The 18,874-nt window shown below is 36.6% G+C and overlaps 2 protein-coding genes and 1 long non-coding RNA gene across 3 annotated transcripts in view; 1 reads left to right on the top strand and 2 right to left on the bottom strand.

Moving 5' to 3' along the window:
* LOC124169976 (dynein axonemal heavy chain 3) overlaps positions 1-8,182 on the bottom strand; it is a 227,678-nt gene extending 219,496 nt beyond the window's left edge. Inside the window, exons 1-5 of the mRNA XM_046548676.1 lie at positions 7,142-8,182; positions 6,897-7,064; positions 6,691-6,818; positions 2,697-2,835; positions 2,515-2,606 (exon numbers count right to left, since the gene is read on the bottom strand). Of these exons, the coding sequence (XP_046404632.1) occupies positions 2,515-2,606; positions 2,697-2,835; positions 6,691-6,818; positions 6,897-7,064; positions 7,142-7,351 (737 nt within the window). The 5' untranslated portion in view covers positions 7,352-8,182. The remainder of the gene's footprint in view (positions 1-2,514; positions 2,607-2,696; positions 2,836-6,690; positions 6,819-6,896; positions 7,065-7,141) is intronic.
* LOC124169989 overlaps positions 7,824-18,874 on the top strand; it is a 28,657-nt gene continuing 17,606 nt past the window's right edge. The window contains exon 1 of the long non-coding RNA XR_006867285.1: positions 7,824-7,907. This is a non-coding gene — a long non-coding RNA (uncharacterized LOC124169989). The remainder of the gene's footprint in view (positions 7,908-18,874) is intronic.
* Positions 14,423-18,874, bottom strand: part of LOC124169960 — a 28,977-nt gene continuing 24,525 nt past the window's right edge. Inside the window, exon 8 of the mRNA XM_046548675.1 lies at positions 14,423-14,837. Within this exon, the coding sequence (XP_046404631.1) occupies positions 14,589-14,837 (249 nt within the window). The 3' untranslated portion in view covers positions 14,423-14,588. The remainder of the gene's footprint in view (positions 14,838-18,874) is intronic.

Here is an 18,874-nt window from a genome sequence, read left to right as displayed (position 1 = left end):
TCATTGCGACCAGCTCCATGCACATTATATGTGTGAGCACAAAACTCGAAGTGGTATAAAAGGTTGCTGTTCACATTTTACAAATTATGGTTGTCAACAGCTACACTCTCTACAACAAGTATAGTGGTGAACGGAAGCCTGTACTAATTGCGAATGGAACTGATTGAGTCCCTTATTTCAAGTGGCTCAAAGAAATTCGTGAGGAGTATACCATCACCAGCTGCTGCAACTCATTATCCTGCCCCAACAGAATTCACGGCCAAGGGGAAAAAATCGCAAAAAAGATGTCGGGTTTGCTACGCCAAAGAAGTGAGAAAATTGATTGTAAATATTTGTCCAGACTGTGAGGGTCAACCAGGGCTTTACCTTCGCCCTTGTTTTTATGAATACTCCAAAAAGAATTGAAATTTTTATTTGAATATTATAATTCTAACAAGTTCATTTTTTGATATGCATTGTTTATGTTTTTTGCTGCAATTTTTATGAGTTAAGATTAATAAATATTATCTGATATTTCTTCTAAAATAATTTTGTTTTCAATATTTTAATTTAAATACTTCACCAAACCAAATGTTTAAGAAAAGTAAGGTAACATACGGAAGGCGAATAATTTTTCGAAATTAATGTTTTGATAATTAAACTCCGAAATATGATATAAATAAACTAAAATGCCATGTGAAAGGAAAGAGGGCAAAATCTTATGTATGTGTATGAAGCTAAGTGCATTGACCTCGGGAAAATATAGAATTTGAAAGATTTTGGAATTTCCTATGGTGAGCGCTGAGACAAGAAGTACGGGGGTTGCCCGGGACTGGGAGCAGGTAGGAATGCCGAGGGGTGAACGAGAAGGGATCAAGGGAAAGCGCTTCTGTGGAAAGAGGACAGTGGTGCGACGCACTTACCTACCCATAAAAATATAATGACCAGGGAGGGGATAGGATCTTTGGGACACCTGCAAGCTTATGAATGTCGGGAGGAAAGTCCACGCAGTAAATGGCCATTTGGGACAAAAGGCCGAAAACATGAGTAAAAACATGTCCTAGTGTAAAGGAATTGAAATACCGGTCATCAAATGCAAAAGATATTTCCGACTACTGAGTTACAACTTTAAAAAAAGTTAACATTTTGTCAACAATACCATTCATTCTGTTAAAAGTTTATAAAAACGACCAATGACGGAGAGCAGTCAAACAATCCTATTATCATTTTGGTGTAGAATAAGACAAAAATGCTACAAAAAGAGAGGCTAAGATATATTATAGATATACAATGAATATATTTATGAATATGATACCGATAGCAATTAATCTATTTCTTATTCCACATACAACGAGTAAAAGCAAATAAATTTCAATTACCAAAATTCAGACATCAAAAAATTATATTTTCACCAAGGATTACGGATAATTTTCGCAGCGAAAGAAAAAGAAATGCGGGTTGCATAACGACGGATTTTCAGCGGAGCGGATGTCTTTCATGAAAGCCATTTTTTTTAATTACGAAAAATGAGGTAAAACATACTAATTGATATTTTTAAATGGTTTATGGTAACTCAAAACACAATTACAGATATGAAAACGTAAAAATTTAAATTCCGACACTGGGAAAGAAATTTGCAAGTAGACCCGCATTGAATGGGTTAACAGAGGCAGGAATAAAATTGTGACTTGAGATGCATCAATAGGGAGATTTCGTAGCCATACAGGTTTGATGCAGAAGATTTCTCCAAATACATTATGCATTAGGAAGGCCCCATGACCAGGGATACAACTTTGTTACAAGGAAGTTTTTGAAAAATATCGCTACGTTGGGTTCATTATAAAGGGGTTTCACTGGAGCTGATCGACAATAACTAAGTAAATACACCAGACAATTTATATGGAGGCTGAGCTGAAATGTATTTTACCTACATCTATACTCGAAGAAAGGTAGGAATGATGAATATCAATTCTTGAGCAACTGAAATCTCATATAAATATGCAAATTAGCATGAATTGGGTTGTGATTTAAACCTGAAATCACAATTCATTAAAACATTCAATTGATGGAAGGGACAGATACATTATGACAAAAATAAATCTTCCAAATTCAGCTATTCTCTTGTTAGTTAAAAATAAGAAAACACAGAAGTTGCATCCCACTTTTCACTATTTGTTGATATCATTTGAATTCTGGTTCATTAAGTTGCTCTAGAAGAACCTTTCACTACATGAAGGAATCGCTCACATGTGTCTAAAAAAATCATACCATACAAGGCCAAGTAGTGTAGCAGAGATGTGTCAACTTGCTCTGAATGAGTTCATCAGATAATTAACTTAATAGCAAATTTTCATTGTGAATAGGTCAAGATGTAGGCAACATACAAAAATATGGAAAATATGGATCCTTTCATTTTCAACATTCTATCAAAATAGACACCATTAAATAAGTGAATGAACATATTATAACTAAGGGTTAGACTAAAAGAGAAGCATAAGATAACCCTCTTTGACTTTTAACACACCATTATCATACCTCTTATTGGTAAAATATTTTGGCTTCAGTTTCCTTTTTGCATTTTCAAGGAAATATATTGGATAATTTTCTATCATGTGTTTTCCTATTTCCTGAAATTTGAATACATGTATTACAATTAGTAATCCTCAAATTCAACTTAACTGGATTACCCATGGATGAAAATTATCAATGAAACCTACATTATGAATGTAATGTTCTATTCTTGCCAAATCTTCTTCTCGGACATACTTGCTTTGATCTATTTCGATAAAATTCCTCATTTCATCCAGCTGGTCATCTGGATGAACAGGGAGCCTTGCTTGTAAATGTGAATACTTCCTTAAGAAAAATTAAAGAATAAGTTTATTTTCTTATGCACTTGCAAGCACCACTTGATATGAATGATAAAAAGTGTTTAGTCTTAGTAAACAACTGACTGAGTTTGGATAGTAATAAACTCTAATAAAGCATTTCAGAAAAATAGCCTCGGACTAAATACTTACATATTTCATTCTATCATAATGATAATTTCAATGTCAGTAACTTGATAGTATTTTGTGGAAAAATGATAGGCAGGATGAAGTAGAGCCAGCAGTGCATTTTTGGAGAATGGTTAAGAACTGGATGGAAATACAATGAATATGAATTTGTAAACACAAATATTCACTGTTGGCCCAACATTGAGGTAAAGGCCCCTTTACCAACATTTAGTTGGTAAAGGGGCCATATCAAACATGGGTTAACTATTTCATTCCACCATTTGCTTAAGCAGTGACAACCAAAAATGTTTCTTGGCAGGGGCTTCAATTCCACCCAAAATGTCAGAAATTTTAATCGATGATAGGTAACCACTATGCGATTGGCTGCAAGAACAAAACTTTTAAGATAAAAATGGTGGTAAACAAACTGACTCCTCTTTTTAAAAACTTTATTAGTGCTACACAAAATGGATTTCTGAGGGGTCGATCACTACTACGAATCTACTAGAATATCGCAAGTTTATTTAAATGAATCTTGATAATGGACATCAAGTTGATGCAATATATACTGATCTAAGTACATACAGCCTTTGACTCAGTTAATATTCCATTGCTATTATCAAAACTAAAGTGTATACTGAGGGAAAAATTTTTGCTTTGCAACAGCTTTGGAACCCTTTTGAAACTGCTTTGGAACACCAAAATCTGCATTGAAACTGCTGTGAAACTCATTTCCACTCATTTGTACCAAAAATTGGAAATATGAAGACATTTGTAACTCATTTGTAATCCCCTTTCGAACTCCTTTGTACAGAGAGTGTTCGTGTGGAACAGCTTTCTACACATTTGGAACTCCTTTTGAACGATTCGGAAGGATTTCCAGACGTCATCATTTGTATTGTAACTGCTGTGCAGGAGAAGATTCATGTCTAACTGCTTTCTACACATTTGGAACTCCTTTTGAACGAGACGACAGGATTTCCGGACGTAATCATTCGTATTGTAACTGTTGTGTACTGAGAAGATTCATGTGTAACTGATTTCCATACGTTTGCAATTCTTTGTGAACAAATCCATGCGATTTATAGACGTCATCATTTGTTTTGGAACTGTCTTCTACGCGCCAACATACCATGGCCAAGTTCAGTCCGATACGTTTGGTTGAGAAAACGAAAATTCTTTAGTACATGCAATAAAAGTGCATAAGTGGTTTCAGAAATAATCGCAAGTCAGTTAATAGAAACGGAACTCCCAAATATTCACTCGAATGAGTTTTAAAATTATTCTATTTTGCTTGTTGCTTAAATCGTATTTTTGGGTCCGATTTGACATGCGACAAGATTATCTTCACTACGTACCAAGAATCTTGGTTGCGTATAATAAAGGTATTCAATAACAACTTCATAGCACTCGCGTTTTTTTGCGTTTCCAAGTATGTATATTATTATCGTAAAAACATCAATGTCTATGCTTTCAAAGTATACTTCGCACATATAAATATTGAATTTTACGGCATTATTGCAACCTCTTTTTTCATTGCTTTCGTTCTTTAATATTACCGGAAAAGTAGTATTTTGCATCGATTAATATACATAAAACATACTGATGTATTGTCTTCGCGATCCCTAGGAAATGGTTTGTATCCATATTTGGATCCGTATTTTAGGACTGAATTTTTTTGCCATGAACCCCTCCTTCGAAAATATATTTCAATGTCAAAGTAGACAAGTTCAATTACCCGGAAAGGCCTTTTTTTGCATTTTCCATTGAATTTTCAGATATTTAACATGACGGTTTTCAAGAAAAAATATCCAGAAACGAAGGCATTTCACTCAAAAATGGACACTGAATGATCCACATCAACCACGTAAGATCGGAATTAAGCTCTCGATAAGGACTTTCTTGACCACCAAAGGGACTTACCCCTCACTCCACAGTATGAAAATATGAAACTTGTGTTAAGCTTGTCGCGCTTGAAGGTCCTTCGCTTATGACTAATGCGTTGGAAAGCAATGGAGCTATTGCGAAATGATGGCACTGCCGCACTTCAATTCGCAATATTCATATTGCCTAAATTTCCGAAACAGACTAAAATAAACTTCAAGAAAATTGAATACGCCATCTTGAACTGCTACAAAGCAGGTGGCATGGTATACAAATGAGTTCCAAATAGGTGTCCTACTGGTACAAATCAGTTTCAAAACAGATGCACGAGTGGTACAAACGAGTTCCAAATTTAAATCCAAATGAGTTGAAAATTAGTTCCATAGCAGTTTCCAATGGAAATCCAAAGCAGTTCAAAATGTGTTACAAATGAGTTGATGACATGGTAGGACCCTATGACGTCATGAACTGCTGTGTACCATGTTTCAATTCCACAGCAGTTCAAAAGCACATACAAATCAGTGGTACAAAGCAGATAGATGACAGTTCCAAATGACTTACACAGCAGGAATTTTTCCGTGAGTAGGTTTCTCGGGCAGTTTACTGTATTGGTTAGAAAATAATCAATCAAATCAAAGGCTCTCAATAAAAATCAATCACCAGGTATCTAATGAGATTATTATCTGGTGTCCCTCAAGGCTCTCACATTGCTATTTCTGCTTTTTGTGAACGATGTGTCATTAGTTTTTTCTGGTGTTACATTTTCGATGTTTTCTGATGACTTAAAGATCACATCATTATTCTGTTGTCAACAGCAATAATGATGTGATTAACCTACAAGAAAATTCGGAAAGATTTTCATTGTGGTGTCGACAAAATTGTTGGGCATCAATGTTTCAAAGTGCAATTGCATTTCATTTAGTAAATCAATGACACCCAAAATCAATTCTTATACTCTTGATCATACAATATTAAATAACGTTGAAAAAATTAAAGACCTTGGAGTCACATGTGATAATAAACTTAGTTTTAACATTCACCTTGATTATGTCATAAAGAAGTCAATGAAAAGCCTGGGTTTTTTATTAGTAATTCAAGGAATTTTAACATTGACATTATACGGCATTTGCACACCACCTTAATACGTCCGGGAATTGAATATGCCTCTACTGTGTGGTGGCTCTATAAAAGTATATAACTAAAACGTATTGAGAGAATTCAACATAAATTACTAAGGTATGTTAACTTCAAAATTAAGGGTTTTACGCTGGATGTTAATTATAGGGAAATACTTTGTAAGATTCCAATAGATTTATTATCCCATAGGAGATCTCCTAAAACAAAATATTGTTGTATAAACTTTTACATAATAGAACTACTTCATTAGATCTTCTTGGGGCTGTCAATCAACGGGTCCCATCACATAATACTAGGACTAACCTAGCATTTTCTAACAATTACCACAAGACTTTTTATGGCCACGGTGCCCCAATAGAAATAATTTTACGAAATTTTAACCTTTTTGGAAATACACAAGATGTTTTTAACTGTGCTGTTACCCAAATCAAAAATTTACATACCTGTTGTGATGGGGAATGTGGCATTTGTCAATGATGTTTCGTATTTTATTTTTTGACATTTTTATACTTTACATTTTGATACTATGTAATTTATATTGTTTATTATTATTTTTTTTATATTATGTTTTTGTGGTGTTATGGGCTATTTGCCTGTTAATGCTAAATTGAATGGGCGAAGTGCTGGAAACGTCTTTACCTCTTGACACGGCTATTGGTAACCCAAATTAGAAATTATAAAATTCTGTACTTACCTAGATCTCAGTAGTTCCAGTTCATTCATGGTTTTTGATTTAGTTATATGTCTTAAGGGCGTTTTTTTAATAGCTCGAGAAGTTTGACGCTCCGAATTAGGGCAATCATGGTGACCAATCACCAATTCCTGGAATATTGCAACCATATAATATAAATTAGCAGCGACGTAATTAAGGGCAAGATTTCCACGAAGACGACGACTTACATCCACAGGGATAAAATCACGTCTTGGTTTCGACTTCTTCGATGGTATCAACGATCGTGATACCTTCTTCGGCCTGAAAGACGGTAAACGTCTTATTCGCATATTCCGAGAATTTGGGGTGTAATTACTGCCGATTAACTCACTCGGTGAGTAATGGAGAAATGATTCCTGCGATATAATATAAAATTTCGATTAAGTAAGTAAAATGACCACAGGAAATATTTAACAATACTTAATATTCATACATTGTATGGAACTGCTTTAGTCCAAGATTTTTCCTCGAGAAGAGGAGGATATACGTCTTTTTCCAGCAATGATTGCAGATGAGGTGACAACGGTTTGTCGTCAGCGATTGGTAGGAAAGGCACTTTGCGTATTCCCGTCTTGTTGTACTCTCGGCAACTAAACTTCCTCTTAGCTCCTCTAATAGTTTGACACGAGCCATTATTTTCCATGATGATTGAGCATTAAATCACTGTCACTCTAGAAAAAATCTGTCAACACATGGCCTCATATGCCACTTGCGTTCTCAGAAAGATACGATGCCCAAGTTAAATACCACGATCAAGACATATTGCGACACATCCAGACACATCTGCTCGAAAACTTATTTACGTACGTGAAAAATACTTATACAACACCAATGCTATCAAATCAAAACTTGAACACACTTCACAGGAGAAAACAGAAAACACGCACCACCATGAGCGTTTGCCATAAAGAGTTGCTATGGCTGACCCATATGCCCGTTGTCATGGTATCGAAGACCAAAACTCCAAAATTAAGGTAGATTAACGCTTCTGAAATAATCTTTGCTTCTGAATTTTTACCTCATGCCAAGCAAGTTACGGCATGCCTTTCATGATCCATGACAGCCTATCCTCGTTGCCGGGTCACGACTGTGACCTTAGTTTAGCGGGCGGCCTAGGTTCTGTCACAAATAATGCAAAATTGCAATAATCCTTGTGCCCAGTCCATCGCGTTGATATGGCCATAATTGTAAAATCGAAGGTCAGTATACCCATAGTCCAGAGTGTCCTTCCGCCCTATCTTCGAGGTTCGGTCTTCCGAGCACTCTGCATCCCAATTTTACAGCAGAAACAAAGAAAGGTGCTTTCCCGCATGGATATTTAACATAATGTCCAAGAATGTATTCAAAAGGACTACTATAGATCATTAAAATATCTGTGAATATTTTTATGATACTATGCTTAAAAGACAAATGGATATCCTGTCTTGAAGAGCAAATCAAGTTGCAGGACTTCCGAGGCCTCCTTGAAAGAAATAAACTCGTTATTGCCTTGTGGTTTTTCTTAATGCCAATTAGCACCCAAAATTGATTTCTTACTAATTAAAGCTGCTTCTGAATTGTCGTAATATTTAATTAAAGGTTTCCACCTCTTTTGGTCCTAAAAGCTTTCTCTTATTTCACGTGTATTGTTGAGTGGTTTAAGGGGTTTAGGCCATGCCTACAGGCACTGGCATTGCCTGTGCCAGCAAGTAAAGCCGGCGGTAAATTTAAAATAAAATCCCACGCGAGAACGCCGTTCACGTTGACGGTTGCGGTCGGTGCCCTCTCATAAATAGGAACTGTTTTCGTCATCCCTGAATGCTGATTATCCTGGCACCACCGAAAACTAATACAAACATCCCTTTGAAATCATTAATATGAACAACAATATTTTTTCAAAATATTTGTCAATAATTTAATGTACATAAAGTAAAAGATTAGCCAAAGGGAATGATGAATTGCCACCATGCGCATATCTTTATAGGTCCTGGCCCTCTCGGGGAAAACTTCCTTCCTCGGGCTTCCTAGAAAAATTTGACAAATTAAAATTATGGTGGCCATACTTCATGCAGCATTGTCAACCCCTTTCAGTATTATACAAAAAATCATTAGAAATTAGGCTTAACTAATGTTCTGAGAAGGTTATATTAAATATTTTTTTTTTCTGGGGGTTCCCACTGCAGTGTGGGTGGTCTCATGCTTAAAGAGGCTATGGAGTAACGGACCTTTCATACTCAAAATTTGTCCATAAAAAAGGTTTTTTTGTTAAGCACACAAATGCAGAAACATGCAACCATTAGGTAAAATTAATTAATACAGCTTCTTCAATTACATATTTTTTTCTCTTTCAACATAATTTGAAAAATATTTTATATTACTGACAGATAAGGTTAGGGTGTGTTCACAACTTAAGCCTTTTCCCTTCATTAATATGAGAGGTAGAAATAATTTGAAGGATTCTCTATTGGAAATTTTTATAAATGGCTGGCCTACATTGATGCCGCAGCTTGCTATTGGCAAATACCAAATTGCATCATTCTTTCATCAGCTCCCGAAGGATGAGGTTTTATTTGCCGAGTGCTCCCTAAACTGGTTTCTTCACTAACCAACATCACTTTGGGCTTCCACTCCGCTAATTCCAGTTTCCTTAGTGCAGTGATTTTAGTGTGTAATTCTTCTAATTGTATGTTGCAAAGTAGTTAGAGTAGTAAAATTGTAGTAGTGAAGTAGTATTGTGAAGCAGCCTGGCCCTGTAGCTGTTGCTGTGCCTGCCATGTGACGGGGGTACGGATAAGTAGTCGCTGAGCATCTTATTTGCTTTTAATTTTTCTTCTTTCTTGCTTCATTCAAGTGTCTTATTAGTTTGTAGTGATTGCCTAATTATAATTTGTCTCGCTTAAGTGGTTAAGAAATATTATAATACTTAGAATTATTAATAGGTTTTAGGTTTTAGTATTAATTCTTAATAATTATTTGATCCTTCGATTGAGTGCGAGCTCTATCACTGACCCTTAACTTTTTTTTTATTATTTACTGTCTTAACTAACTCATTAATAACTATCTTCTTCTTACACAAAATATGTACCGTGATTATCGATTTTATAAGTAACGAGTAATTACAACGCTTTTTTTAAAGCCTTTTGAGTAGTAAGGCTGGCCAATCCTCTGTGACTAAATTCAAGAGCAAGGTGAAGAGCGATCTCCTTGAGGCATGTGTCACCGAACTCGAGAAATTGGTTTCAGAATTACACACCCATGTAATGGATTGTGGGGAAGTCCCATGATCCAGGGGTTGTAGCGTTTCCTCTAAGAACCTAAACAGCACCAAGGTGGTGTCCCGGGCTTGCTCAGGGACGAAATCCTGTGCGGAGGCCTTGGAGAAAGCCGTGCAGTCTTCAGGTCACGGGATGACTCATAACCCAAGGCCCGAGTGGGTGGTTGAGCTCTAAGGGTGGGGGGTGGAGGCACAGCTGAGTCGGGGAGTGGGGGAAGCAGAGGCTAACCCCATCCCCATTCACAACAGCTTCGTGGTTTTGTCAGAGGACAATTCTGGGGGCCAGTTTGCAAAGACGTGAAGGAATATACCACTTCGAGAGGCAGCTGAGGATGGAGGGCGGGAATTGTTTTCTTTGGGAGTTCCAGCGTCCAGCAGTTTTTCCCTCCGGTGGAGAAGAGGGCAAGGAGAGACGGAGCGGACCAACAGGTCACCTCCTGGTGTATACCAGAGGGATTCGTACCCCATTATATGGCAGCGGTAAAAGCAGCAGTGAAGGACTCAGACTGCTCTAGACTGTGGATGGTGGCCCATGTCAGCACTAATGAAGCCTCTGAACGCAGAGCCGATGAGACCTTAAATTCCTTTAGGGATCTAAGCTCGGAGGTGGACTGCGTTTGGATGGGCACTGGTGTCGATGTGTGACTATCCATCTGCAGCATTGTTCCATGGACAGATTGCGACCCTCAAGTTTGGGACAAGATTGCCTGGATCAACAAGAGGATGTGGGAACTTGGTGTGAGCATTGGGGCAGAGTTCGTGGATCTTTGGCCAGTGCATAGATCGTGCCGGGCTCCCGTAAATGTGTCTGGGGTGCATTGTTCGAAAGAGGCATCTGAACGGTTGGCTCATAGGATTATTGAGCACTGAAGCTATTTTTTAGACTAGAGGGTAGGTCATCTTACAGGATTATAAATGATTTAACTAAACATAGCCTCCCAGGAAATCTACATTGCAAAATTATTCACAAGAAAGTAAGCTAAGGAATGGTAACACTGGACAATAGCATTAATATTCCCAAAACGCTTGCTCCAGAGAGAGAAAACATACCAAATGTCACTAGCACTCCCAGTAAAATTCACCTGCCTAATAGACAAAAGCTTGGAAAAGAACTAACCGAAACTCAAACTACAAAATATGATAGTAACGTTGTTGTAGTTAAAGGCCGTAGCATAAAAAACAAGCGTGTCGAAATTGAGCATATGTTTTAGGATGCAGACATGGTCATGGGGACCGAGAGCTGGCTTACGGAAGATATTAGCGACAGCAAAGTTTTCCTCCAGGATATAAAATTTACAGATGCGATCGACGCAATAGAAGAAGTGGCAGAGTTTTTACAGCTGTTAAATCACATTTACACATTACCACCAGGAAATAATTAAAAACGATATAGAAAGCGTATGATGTACATTAAACATTGAAGCAAAAGGAGTGTTCATGTCCCTTTTTTTTTAGACCTCCGAACTCCGAAGTTGATATTAATTACCTATTAGAAAATCAAACATCCACATTTACTCTGAGAGACAGTAAAGTGTAATAGTTATCAGGGGAGATTTTAACCTTTCATCCATAAATTGGGATACTTACACTGTAAAACCGAATTCAAGGTATAGAAAAATCAGCGAGATCTTACTTAACGTACTTGCAAATCACTCTCTCACCCAACTAGTTGACAAGCTTACGAGAGGAAATAAGATATTAGAATTTTTAGCAGTAAGCCAACCGAAGTTGATAAAACAAATCGATATTATTGACGGAATAAGTGATCACAGAGTAATTTTTGCAACGTTAAAAATTGATGTAGTGTCAGCAGTAAAACCAAAACTCAATATTTACTTATTTGATAAATGCAACTTCATTAAAATTGGCGAGATGCTTAGTTACTCCTACACAAAATTCATAGCTGAAACAGAGGATGTAATATGGAAAAACTTCTAAGAAATTTTGCCCCAAGGAATCAATGAATATATGCATTCCACAAAAACTGAAATATGATAATAAAGAACCACACTGGTATAACAATGATGCCAGAAAGGACCTTAGGAAACAGAGAAAACTAAACAACTTGTACAGAAAGTCAATTATGTTAGGTAATAAATTCGAGGAACTTGAAGCAAAAGAAAGTTATGCTGCACAATGTTCAATGACCAAGAAATCAATACGAACTGCAATGCAAAAGCTCAATAAAAAAGTACTTTGTGAATTATTCTAAGAGAATCCAAAATCTTTTTGGTCGTATTCGAGAGAGCTTCAGGGAAAATCTTCAACCGTAGATTCGCTATTTGATGAAGATGGTAAACTTGTCACCGAAAATATTGACAAAGCTGACACGTTAAATTCCCACTTCAAAAGTGTATTCACTACTGACGATACTGAATTTCATTTAGACATCCCATACATGTACTGAGGAATTAACGGAAGAAATCTCTATGCAACATGATGGGATAACAACTACAATAGATAAAGAATAGTAAATCTCTGGGTCTGGAGGGAATACCCGAGCGTGTCCTCAAGGAGTTAGCTCCACATATCGTACCTTACTTAGAGATAATATTCAAGAAGTCACAATCTGAAGGAACGTTACCGCTAGACTGGAAAATTGCAAGCGTTACACCGACATTCAAAAAGGGAAACAGACATGACCCACGCAACTATCGTCCAATCTCATTAATATCGCTTATAGACAAGATACTTGAGCATATTGTCGTTAGCAATATCATGACTTTCTTGGACAGTCGTACCTTCCTCCATGGCTGTCAGCATGGATTCCAAAAAGGTAGATCATGCAAAACAAAGCTCACACTCTGTCTTCACGGTGTTCTCAAATCTGGTGAATCGAAAAGACAAGTTGACACATTATTTCTAGATTTTAAGAAAGCTTACGACACAGTACCTCTACAAACTTTTATACAAATTACAGTCATGCGCATTATACAAGACAGTGGTAAACTAGATAGGCAACTTTTTAAATGATTGTAAACAATAAGTAGTTCTCGACAGAATTAGCTCTGATGTATATAAAGTGACATCAAGTGTTCCACAAGGAAGCACAATCAGCCCCCTTTTGTTCATATTATACACTATGGGGAACACATATAAGGAATATTTGAGCCATAGCCCAGAAGAAATTAGGATTCGTCAAGCGTATTGTGGTAAGATTTTTGGAAGAGAAAGTAAAGAAAAGGTGCTATTTTGCACTTGTCCAACTGCACCTTGAATATGCAGCAAGCGTATGGGGGCGGGTGAAGAAAGACTTAATCTGCAAACTGAATAAAATACAAAGGACGGCTGCACAGTTCACCAAAAACTGCTGCGGGCATACAGACATTGTCACCCAGATGTCAAGCGAATTTTGCTGGGAGCCACTGGAGACTTGGAGAGTGCACGCTAGGCTAAGATTGCTTGAACAATTGAGAATGGATATCTTTAAGAGCGATACGGTGAACATAATGCTAGAACCCCACTACATTTCCAGGTTTGACAGAAGTGATAAATTAAGAGAGATGTTTTGCCAAACAGAGAGATAAGGGAATTCGTATTTCTCCCAATCCATAAAGGAGTTTAATAAATGCTACTTGTAATTTCGTTAGAGCACTTCCTTTTTATGTGAAAATGGCTAGTGTCCTCCCACACAACTATTTAGGCGGCTTGCGGGGTAGTATGTACATGTAGATGTCATAGTCCATCAAATTTACCTTAAGTCAACAGGAGTCAGTTTAGAACAAATGCAGTCAAGTGATATCAATTAGTCTTCCAATGAAGTTTGGCTGATGGCAAATTTTGAATGTCAGACTGAATCATGCTGGCTTACAAAAATTCCTTACCCCTTCAAAAATAGCTTCAGGCCATTTACATCTTCATCAGGTTACATCTACATATTTGCATCATAACAAACCATCTTTTCATGCATGCTGTGTTCTTAAGGACTCAAGTTGCCAAGAAATTCTATTCAGGAAATGGATGTACAATTTCTTCGTTGCATTTTCTCGTCAATGAATTGGTAAGGCGATGAAGACATTTGAAGCCCAAAAATGAAAAATAGCTTGATTCAAGGGAAAATGAAAATCTTTCACCATACTTCAAATATACATTCCAAAATGAAAAACCATTTTAAAAGTCTGCTGTATCGAGTAAACAAATGTTTAGTATCTGCTCATTCAATTACATTATTTAGACATAAATTGTTTGACATGGTATTGTCACATCCACCACTCACAATAGCTAATGATCAAGGCCTTTTGGCCACCTGCACAGAATACTAATCTGACAAAACTTCAATTGAGCTGTTAGTCATATAGCATGAGCATTAATTTTGCTTTCATTGAATGATGGGATTATAAATCAAATTTCTAGGCTAAGATTGCCTCATGTAGAAATTAATGTTATGGCATAGTACTACCAAATTCAAACATGAGAAATAGTGATACCAATTAAATTTCCATTATAAAAATAACAATGCAGTGGATTTTAAAATGGCAGTGGTTCTCCAATGCCATTATTTATTTTTTGGGATGGAAATATGTATAAATACAATAAATAAAACTGTAACAAAATTAAATCATAAAAAGTTCATTAAGATTTATAAAACACCATCTTAAAAAATGTAATTCAACAAACACATTAACGTTTAAGTTATTGACTTATCAGTTTCATTGCTTAAGTCATTTTTATCATGCCCTGTTTTACCAGCATTACAGTTTGATTCTCTCATTTGATGCTTGCTGAGATCTCTTTTATCAGCATAAGACCTTCCACATGTAGGGCAAGAATAACGCTTAGTGCTTGAATGTCTAAATGTATGCTCCCGTAACTTGTCACTGCGGCTAAACATCTTTCCACAGATTTCACACTTGTGATTTCTTTCACCACTATGGACCTGCAAACAAATATAAACCTAAAGTCATAAATTTATTTCATAAATATAAATAAATCTATAATAGCACGACATAATTTGTTAGGGATATTATGGGAATCCTTCAATGAAAGTCATGAGAATTAGTAACCATTTTAATCCATAGTAAATAGTAAAACGTTGAAAAGTTTACAAATGATTCAACTGATAACATGCAATTTCTACCTGAAAAGTCAATGATTTTTCGAGTGATTGTAAAATATGTAGCAAGAAATGGCACTGCAGCTATTATTTTAAAGAATAAAGTTGGATTGAATATGTATTTGTGATCTCACACCAAAATACTATGGCTGATATTTCTAGGTATGTAATGAGACCAGTGAGTGTAACAATCAGAGTTATCATGAACCACTGATAATCTGTCATCAACAAAGAACTTCACATCAATTTTAAAAATAAAACATAATTACACTAGGTCAGGGATGCCGACTTACAAAAATCATGGGGGGGCCTAAACCGGGGATCTTGCCCTACGAAATTTTATAAGTAGTGAGTTTTAAGTTTTTAAAGCATTTTAGAATAGTCATATGATCAACATTAGAACCCAGATAACTAGAATATTGATAACTGGACACTCCGGGGAAAATCAAAAAGCCTGACACATTTTTTCCGCACACCCTTAATGAATTTTTGAGGGGGCTCAGGCCCTCTCAGGCCCCATGGAGTCGGCGCCACTGCACTACGTAGGGTCCGCATTTGTGATATCCATAGGGGTAAGATGGGGTAGATAGATTGTTGATGTCTTACACAGTGGTCACTCCAATATCAACAGTAATTCCCATATTTTTCAGTCTTACCAGAATTTTTTCGCCATATCCAAGTCTAATTGATAATATGTATTACACAGAATACTCATATTTACAGGGATTAAATGGGAATTGGGGTGGTAAAATAATACATAAATTAATTAATAACAGAGGAATGAATTTTAACACTTAATATTTCTACAATTTTTCCGAGTTTTAAATGATATTCCATGACTTTTCAGACAAAAAATTTCCATCACTTTTCTCGTTTTCCAGGAGAATGGCCACCCAGCTGTGACATCTAAGCTTACATTAAATACATTACTGCAGCCAGCTATGTATCAAAGTCTCAGACAGTTACATATTAACTTTTTTTCTGTCGAGCATTCGAGTACCATTATTTGAATTTGCTACCCCTTACACTCTCTTTCCTTCCTTCAAAAACTTCCATTGTCCGTTCTCGAGGGATTTTGAGGGAGAGACCTTCCCCTTAGCCTCTTGTCTATATACTATAAAGTGCACTCTCGACCACTCACTCACTCATACAAATGTTTGGAGTTAAAAAGATGACATACCACAAAAAGTCTTATGATGACCCTCTCTAAAATTGTCTGAAACGTTAGGAATAATTGCGAAAACATTAAATTTCCTATTATTTATCCATCTACTCATTTAAAATTGAGGATGGGGATTGGTTCAAAAAATTGCCACCAAAATCCAATGGCGGCACAGTGATCATTGGAAGGAAGATGCAAACAAATAATCATAGCAACATATTCATTTATGCAAACAAAAGGAGCAAAATTGGAAAAGAAGATAAAGGAATGAAAATGAAAATAATGAAATTCGTTATGTTATGATATTAAGTATGAATTGAAAGTTACAGTGGAACATGCTCTCAACGTTTTTTGTATTTGAATTGAATAATTTAGAGAGACTCCTAGAAATTTATTCCTATTTTTTAATCCCTAAGAAAAACGTTTCTCTTCTATAAAAAATTTACTTTCATAATGCAACCTACGTACCATGCTCTCATTTTACTTGAAAGTGGAAATATTGCACACATCTAACTTAGCAAACTGAAATGTAAACAATCCTTAAGTAACAAATGGCAGACAAAAAGTGTAAGACCTTCCATAGTGACCATAATAGGCTGCAGGCCTTTTTCGGGGAATCTCGGAGGGGGGAAGAGCCCTCCCCAGTGAGCAAAAGCGAGTTAATAGCATATAAACGGTAGTGCTCAATGGAAATTTGAGTAATACTACATTTCCTGTATGAGAATAAGCATTCAACGGAATAAAGGTGTGACATCCACTATGAATCTTGATTCTCCATGAAACAACAAATGGAGACAGAGTAATTGTTGAACAAGTATCCAAATCCCAGTGAGTAATAGTAGTCACTCAAGCAGATTTATAAAGCAGTTCTTATAGGTCATTCAGCTTCTACTACCAGGCAAATTCATCTTTTGATCACAGTGGAAACAATAATAGATGTGATCACAGCAGATCACAGTGACACAGGTCTTTCAGTCCTGCCTTTCAAGGAGCAGGTGAATAAGTTCCCAAATTTCATGGGCAAAAAGGAAGATGCTCTCTTCCTGATGTCCGCCTTGCTAGAAGAGGAAACCAGGGTATTTCAAATCTTGAAGCAGAGGTTCAAAGAATACTAGGGAATCTGAATGAATGTCATCCTGAAACTCATTTATTAAAAACCATCGCAGACTCATCCTAAATCCCAAAAAGCAGGCTAAAATCCAGAAAATGAAATTTTTATTTATGGAATTTTTACCAATAAAATAACTGATTCATAGGGCACATGCAATATTAATTTTTTACAGACTGACAGTAATTATTGGTAACCAATATCAATTCTTAATTGAGCATTTAGAGTCATTTTTGCAATATGAATATCATTGGTTGAAAATACCACATCATTCTTGAAAGAGGGGAGATTCACCCTGAGAGGAGGGATGCATCGCTGCAAAAGGAGTGAGTTGCCACAAAAGACAATGAGAGTCGTTGTGACAGAGGTGGTGAGTCACTGTGCAATAGGGGGTGAGTCGTCACAGAAGAGGCGGTGAGTTTTAGTGGAAGAGGGGGTAAGTTGCCATGAAAGAGGGGGTAAGTCACACAAGGCACTTTCAGACAGATTGCTTATTCCAGGGCGCCATCCACAGTGCTGCCAACAACCTCCTATAACTCCAACCTAGCCTATTCCTATGAAAAGTGCCAGTGGATGCTGGTGAGAAGAATGAAAGAATGACAAGTGTTCAGGGATCATCCTCTATGGCTGGCAGAGGGAATGGGAGAGTTTCAAGTTTTCTAGGACTGGCCAAAAATTTCTATGACCATCCAAGACCACTTTATTTTTCCATGACCTTCAACGTTTTCCTGCCATGTGAAAACTTTAGGGTGAAACATATCATAAATTGGTGTACTACACTGTAACTATGTATACCGTATCTGGAGAAAGGAGACTCAGCAAATATGTACTGAAGACAATGCTAAAAAAATAATACTTATGGGAACGATGTGGTTCGTAATTTTACCACCATGCATAGTAAAGCATTTGTAGCACTGCATTACTTGTTCATCATGGACATTTATGAACATTACAAGTATTATTCTACACTTATAACAAAACATATACAGTGCAACCTCGATAAAACTAGACCCCACGGTGCTCCAATAAACTCGCTACAGAGAATTGTCGCTTTACTGGAGGCGAAGCAAAAAAGAGCCAATAAACCCATTGTTAAAGGAACAGGATTGGTGCGGCAACGGAGACAATTCTATCCGATAGACTTAGCCTAAATCCAGACGAAAGGCGATGCTTGTGTTGCATCACTAAATTTCTTTACCTTAAATACAAAATAGCCATTCAATTTATAAGTGCCGTACAAAATAAAAATCATGCAAAGCATTTCTTTGCCAACATTATCTCAGTGCACAACCGAAGAAGCCATTTTTCCACGTACATTGAGCATTTACGTGATCAATCTATTATTTTGATAATTTCTGCTGAAAATTCAAACTATTGCTGATAAAACAGTATTGCGGTTAATAATGCCTCAAATGCTTCCATTGGTGTATGCTTATTGTTCCCATGCATTTCGCGAAGATTATGTGAAATAACGTATCGCATTTGTTTCTGCGGACGAAAAAAGGGGACAATCCTACATCGGAAAACCTTTTCTATCATCCAAAGTAATATCTTCATTATCTACACGAAAAAGTCTGCTAAACATTCTTA

The sequence above is a fragment of the Ischnura elegans genome, chromosome 1 (assembly GCF_921293095.1).
Source record: "Ischnura elegans chromosome 1, ioIscEleg1.1, whole genome shotgun sequence".
Taxonomy (NCBI): domain Eukaryota; kingdom Metazoa; phylum Arthropoda; class Insecta; order Odonata; family Coenagrionidae; genus Ischnura; species Ischnura elegans.
This window is presented reverse-complemented; position numbering and strand designations above follow the sequence as displayed.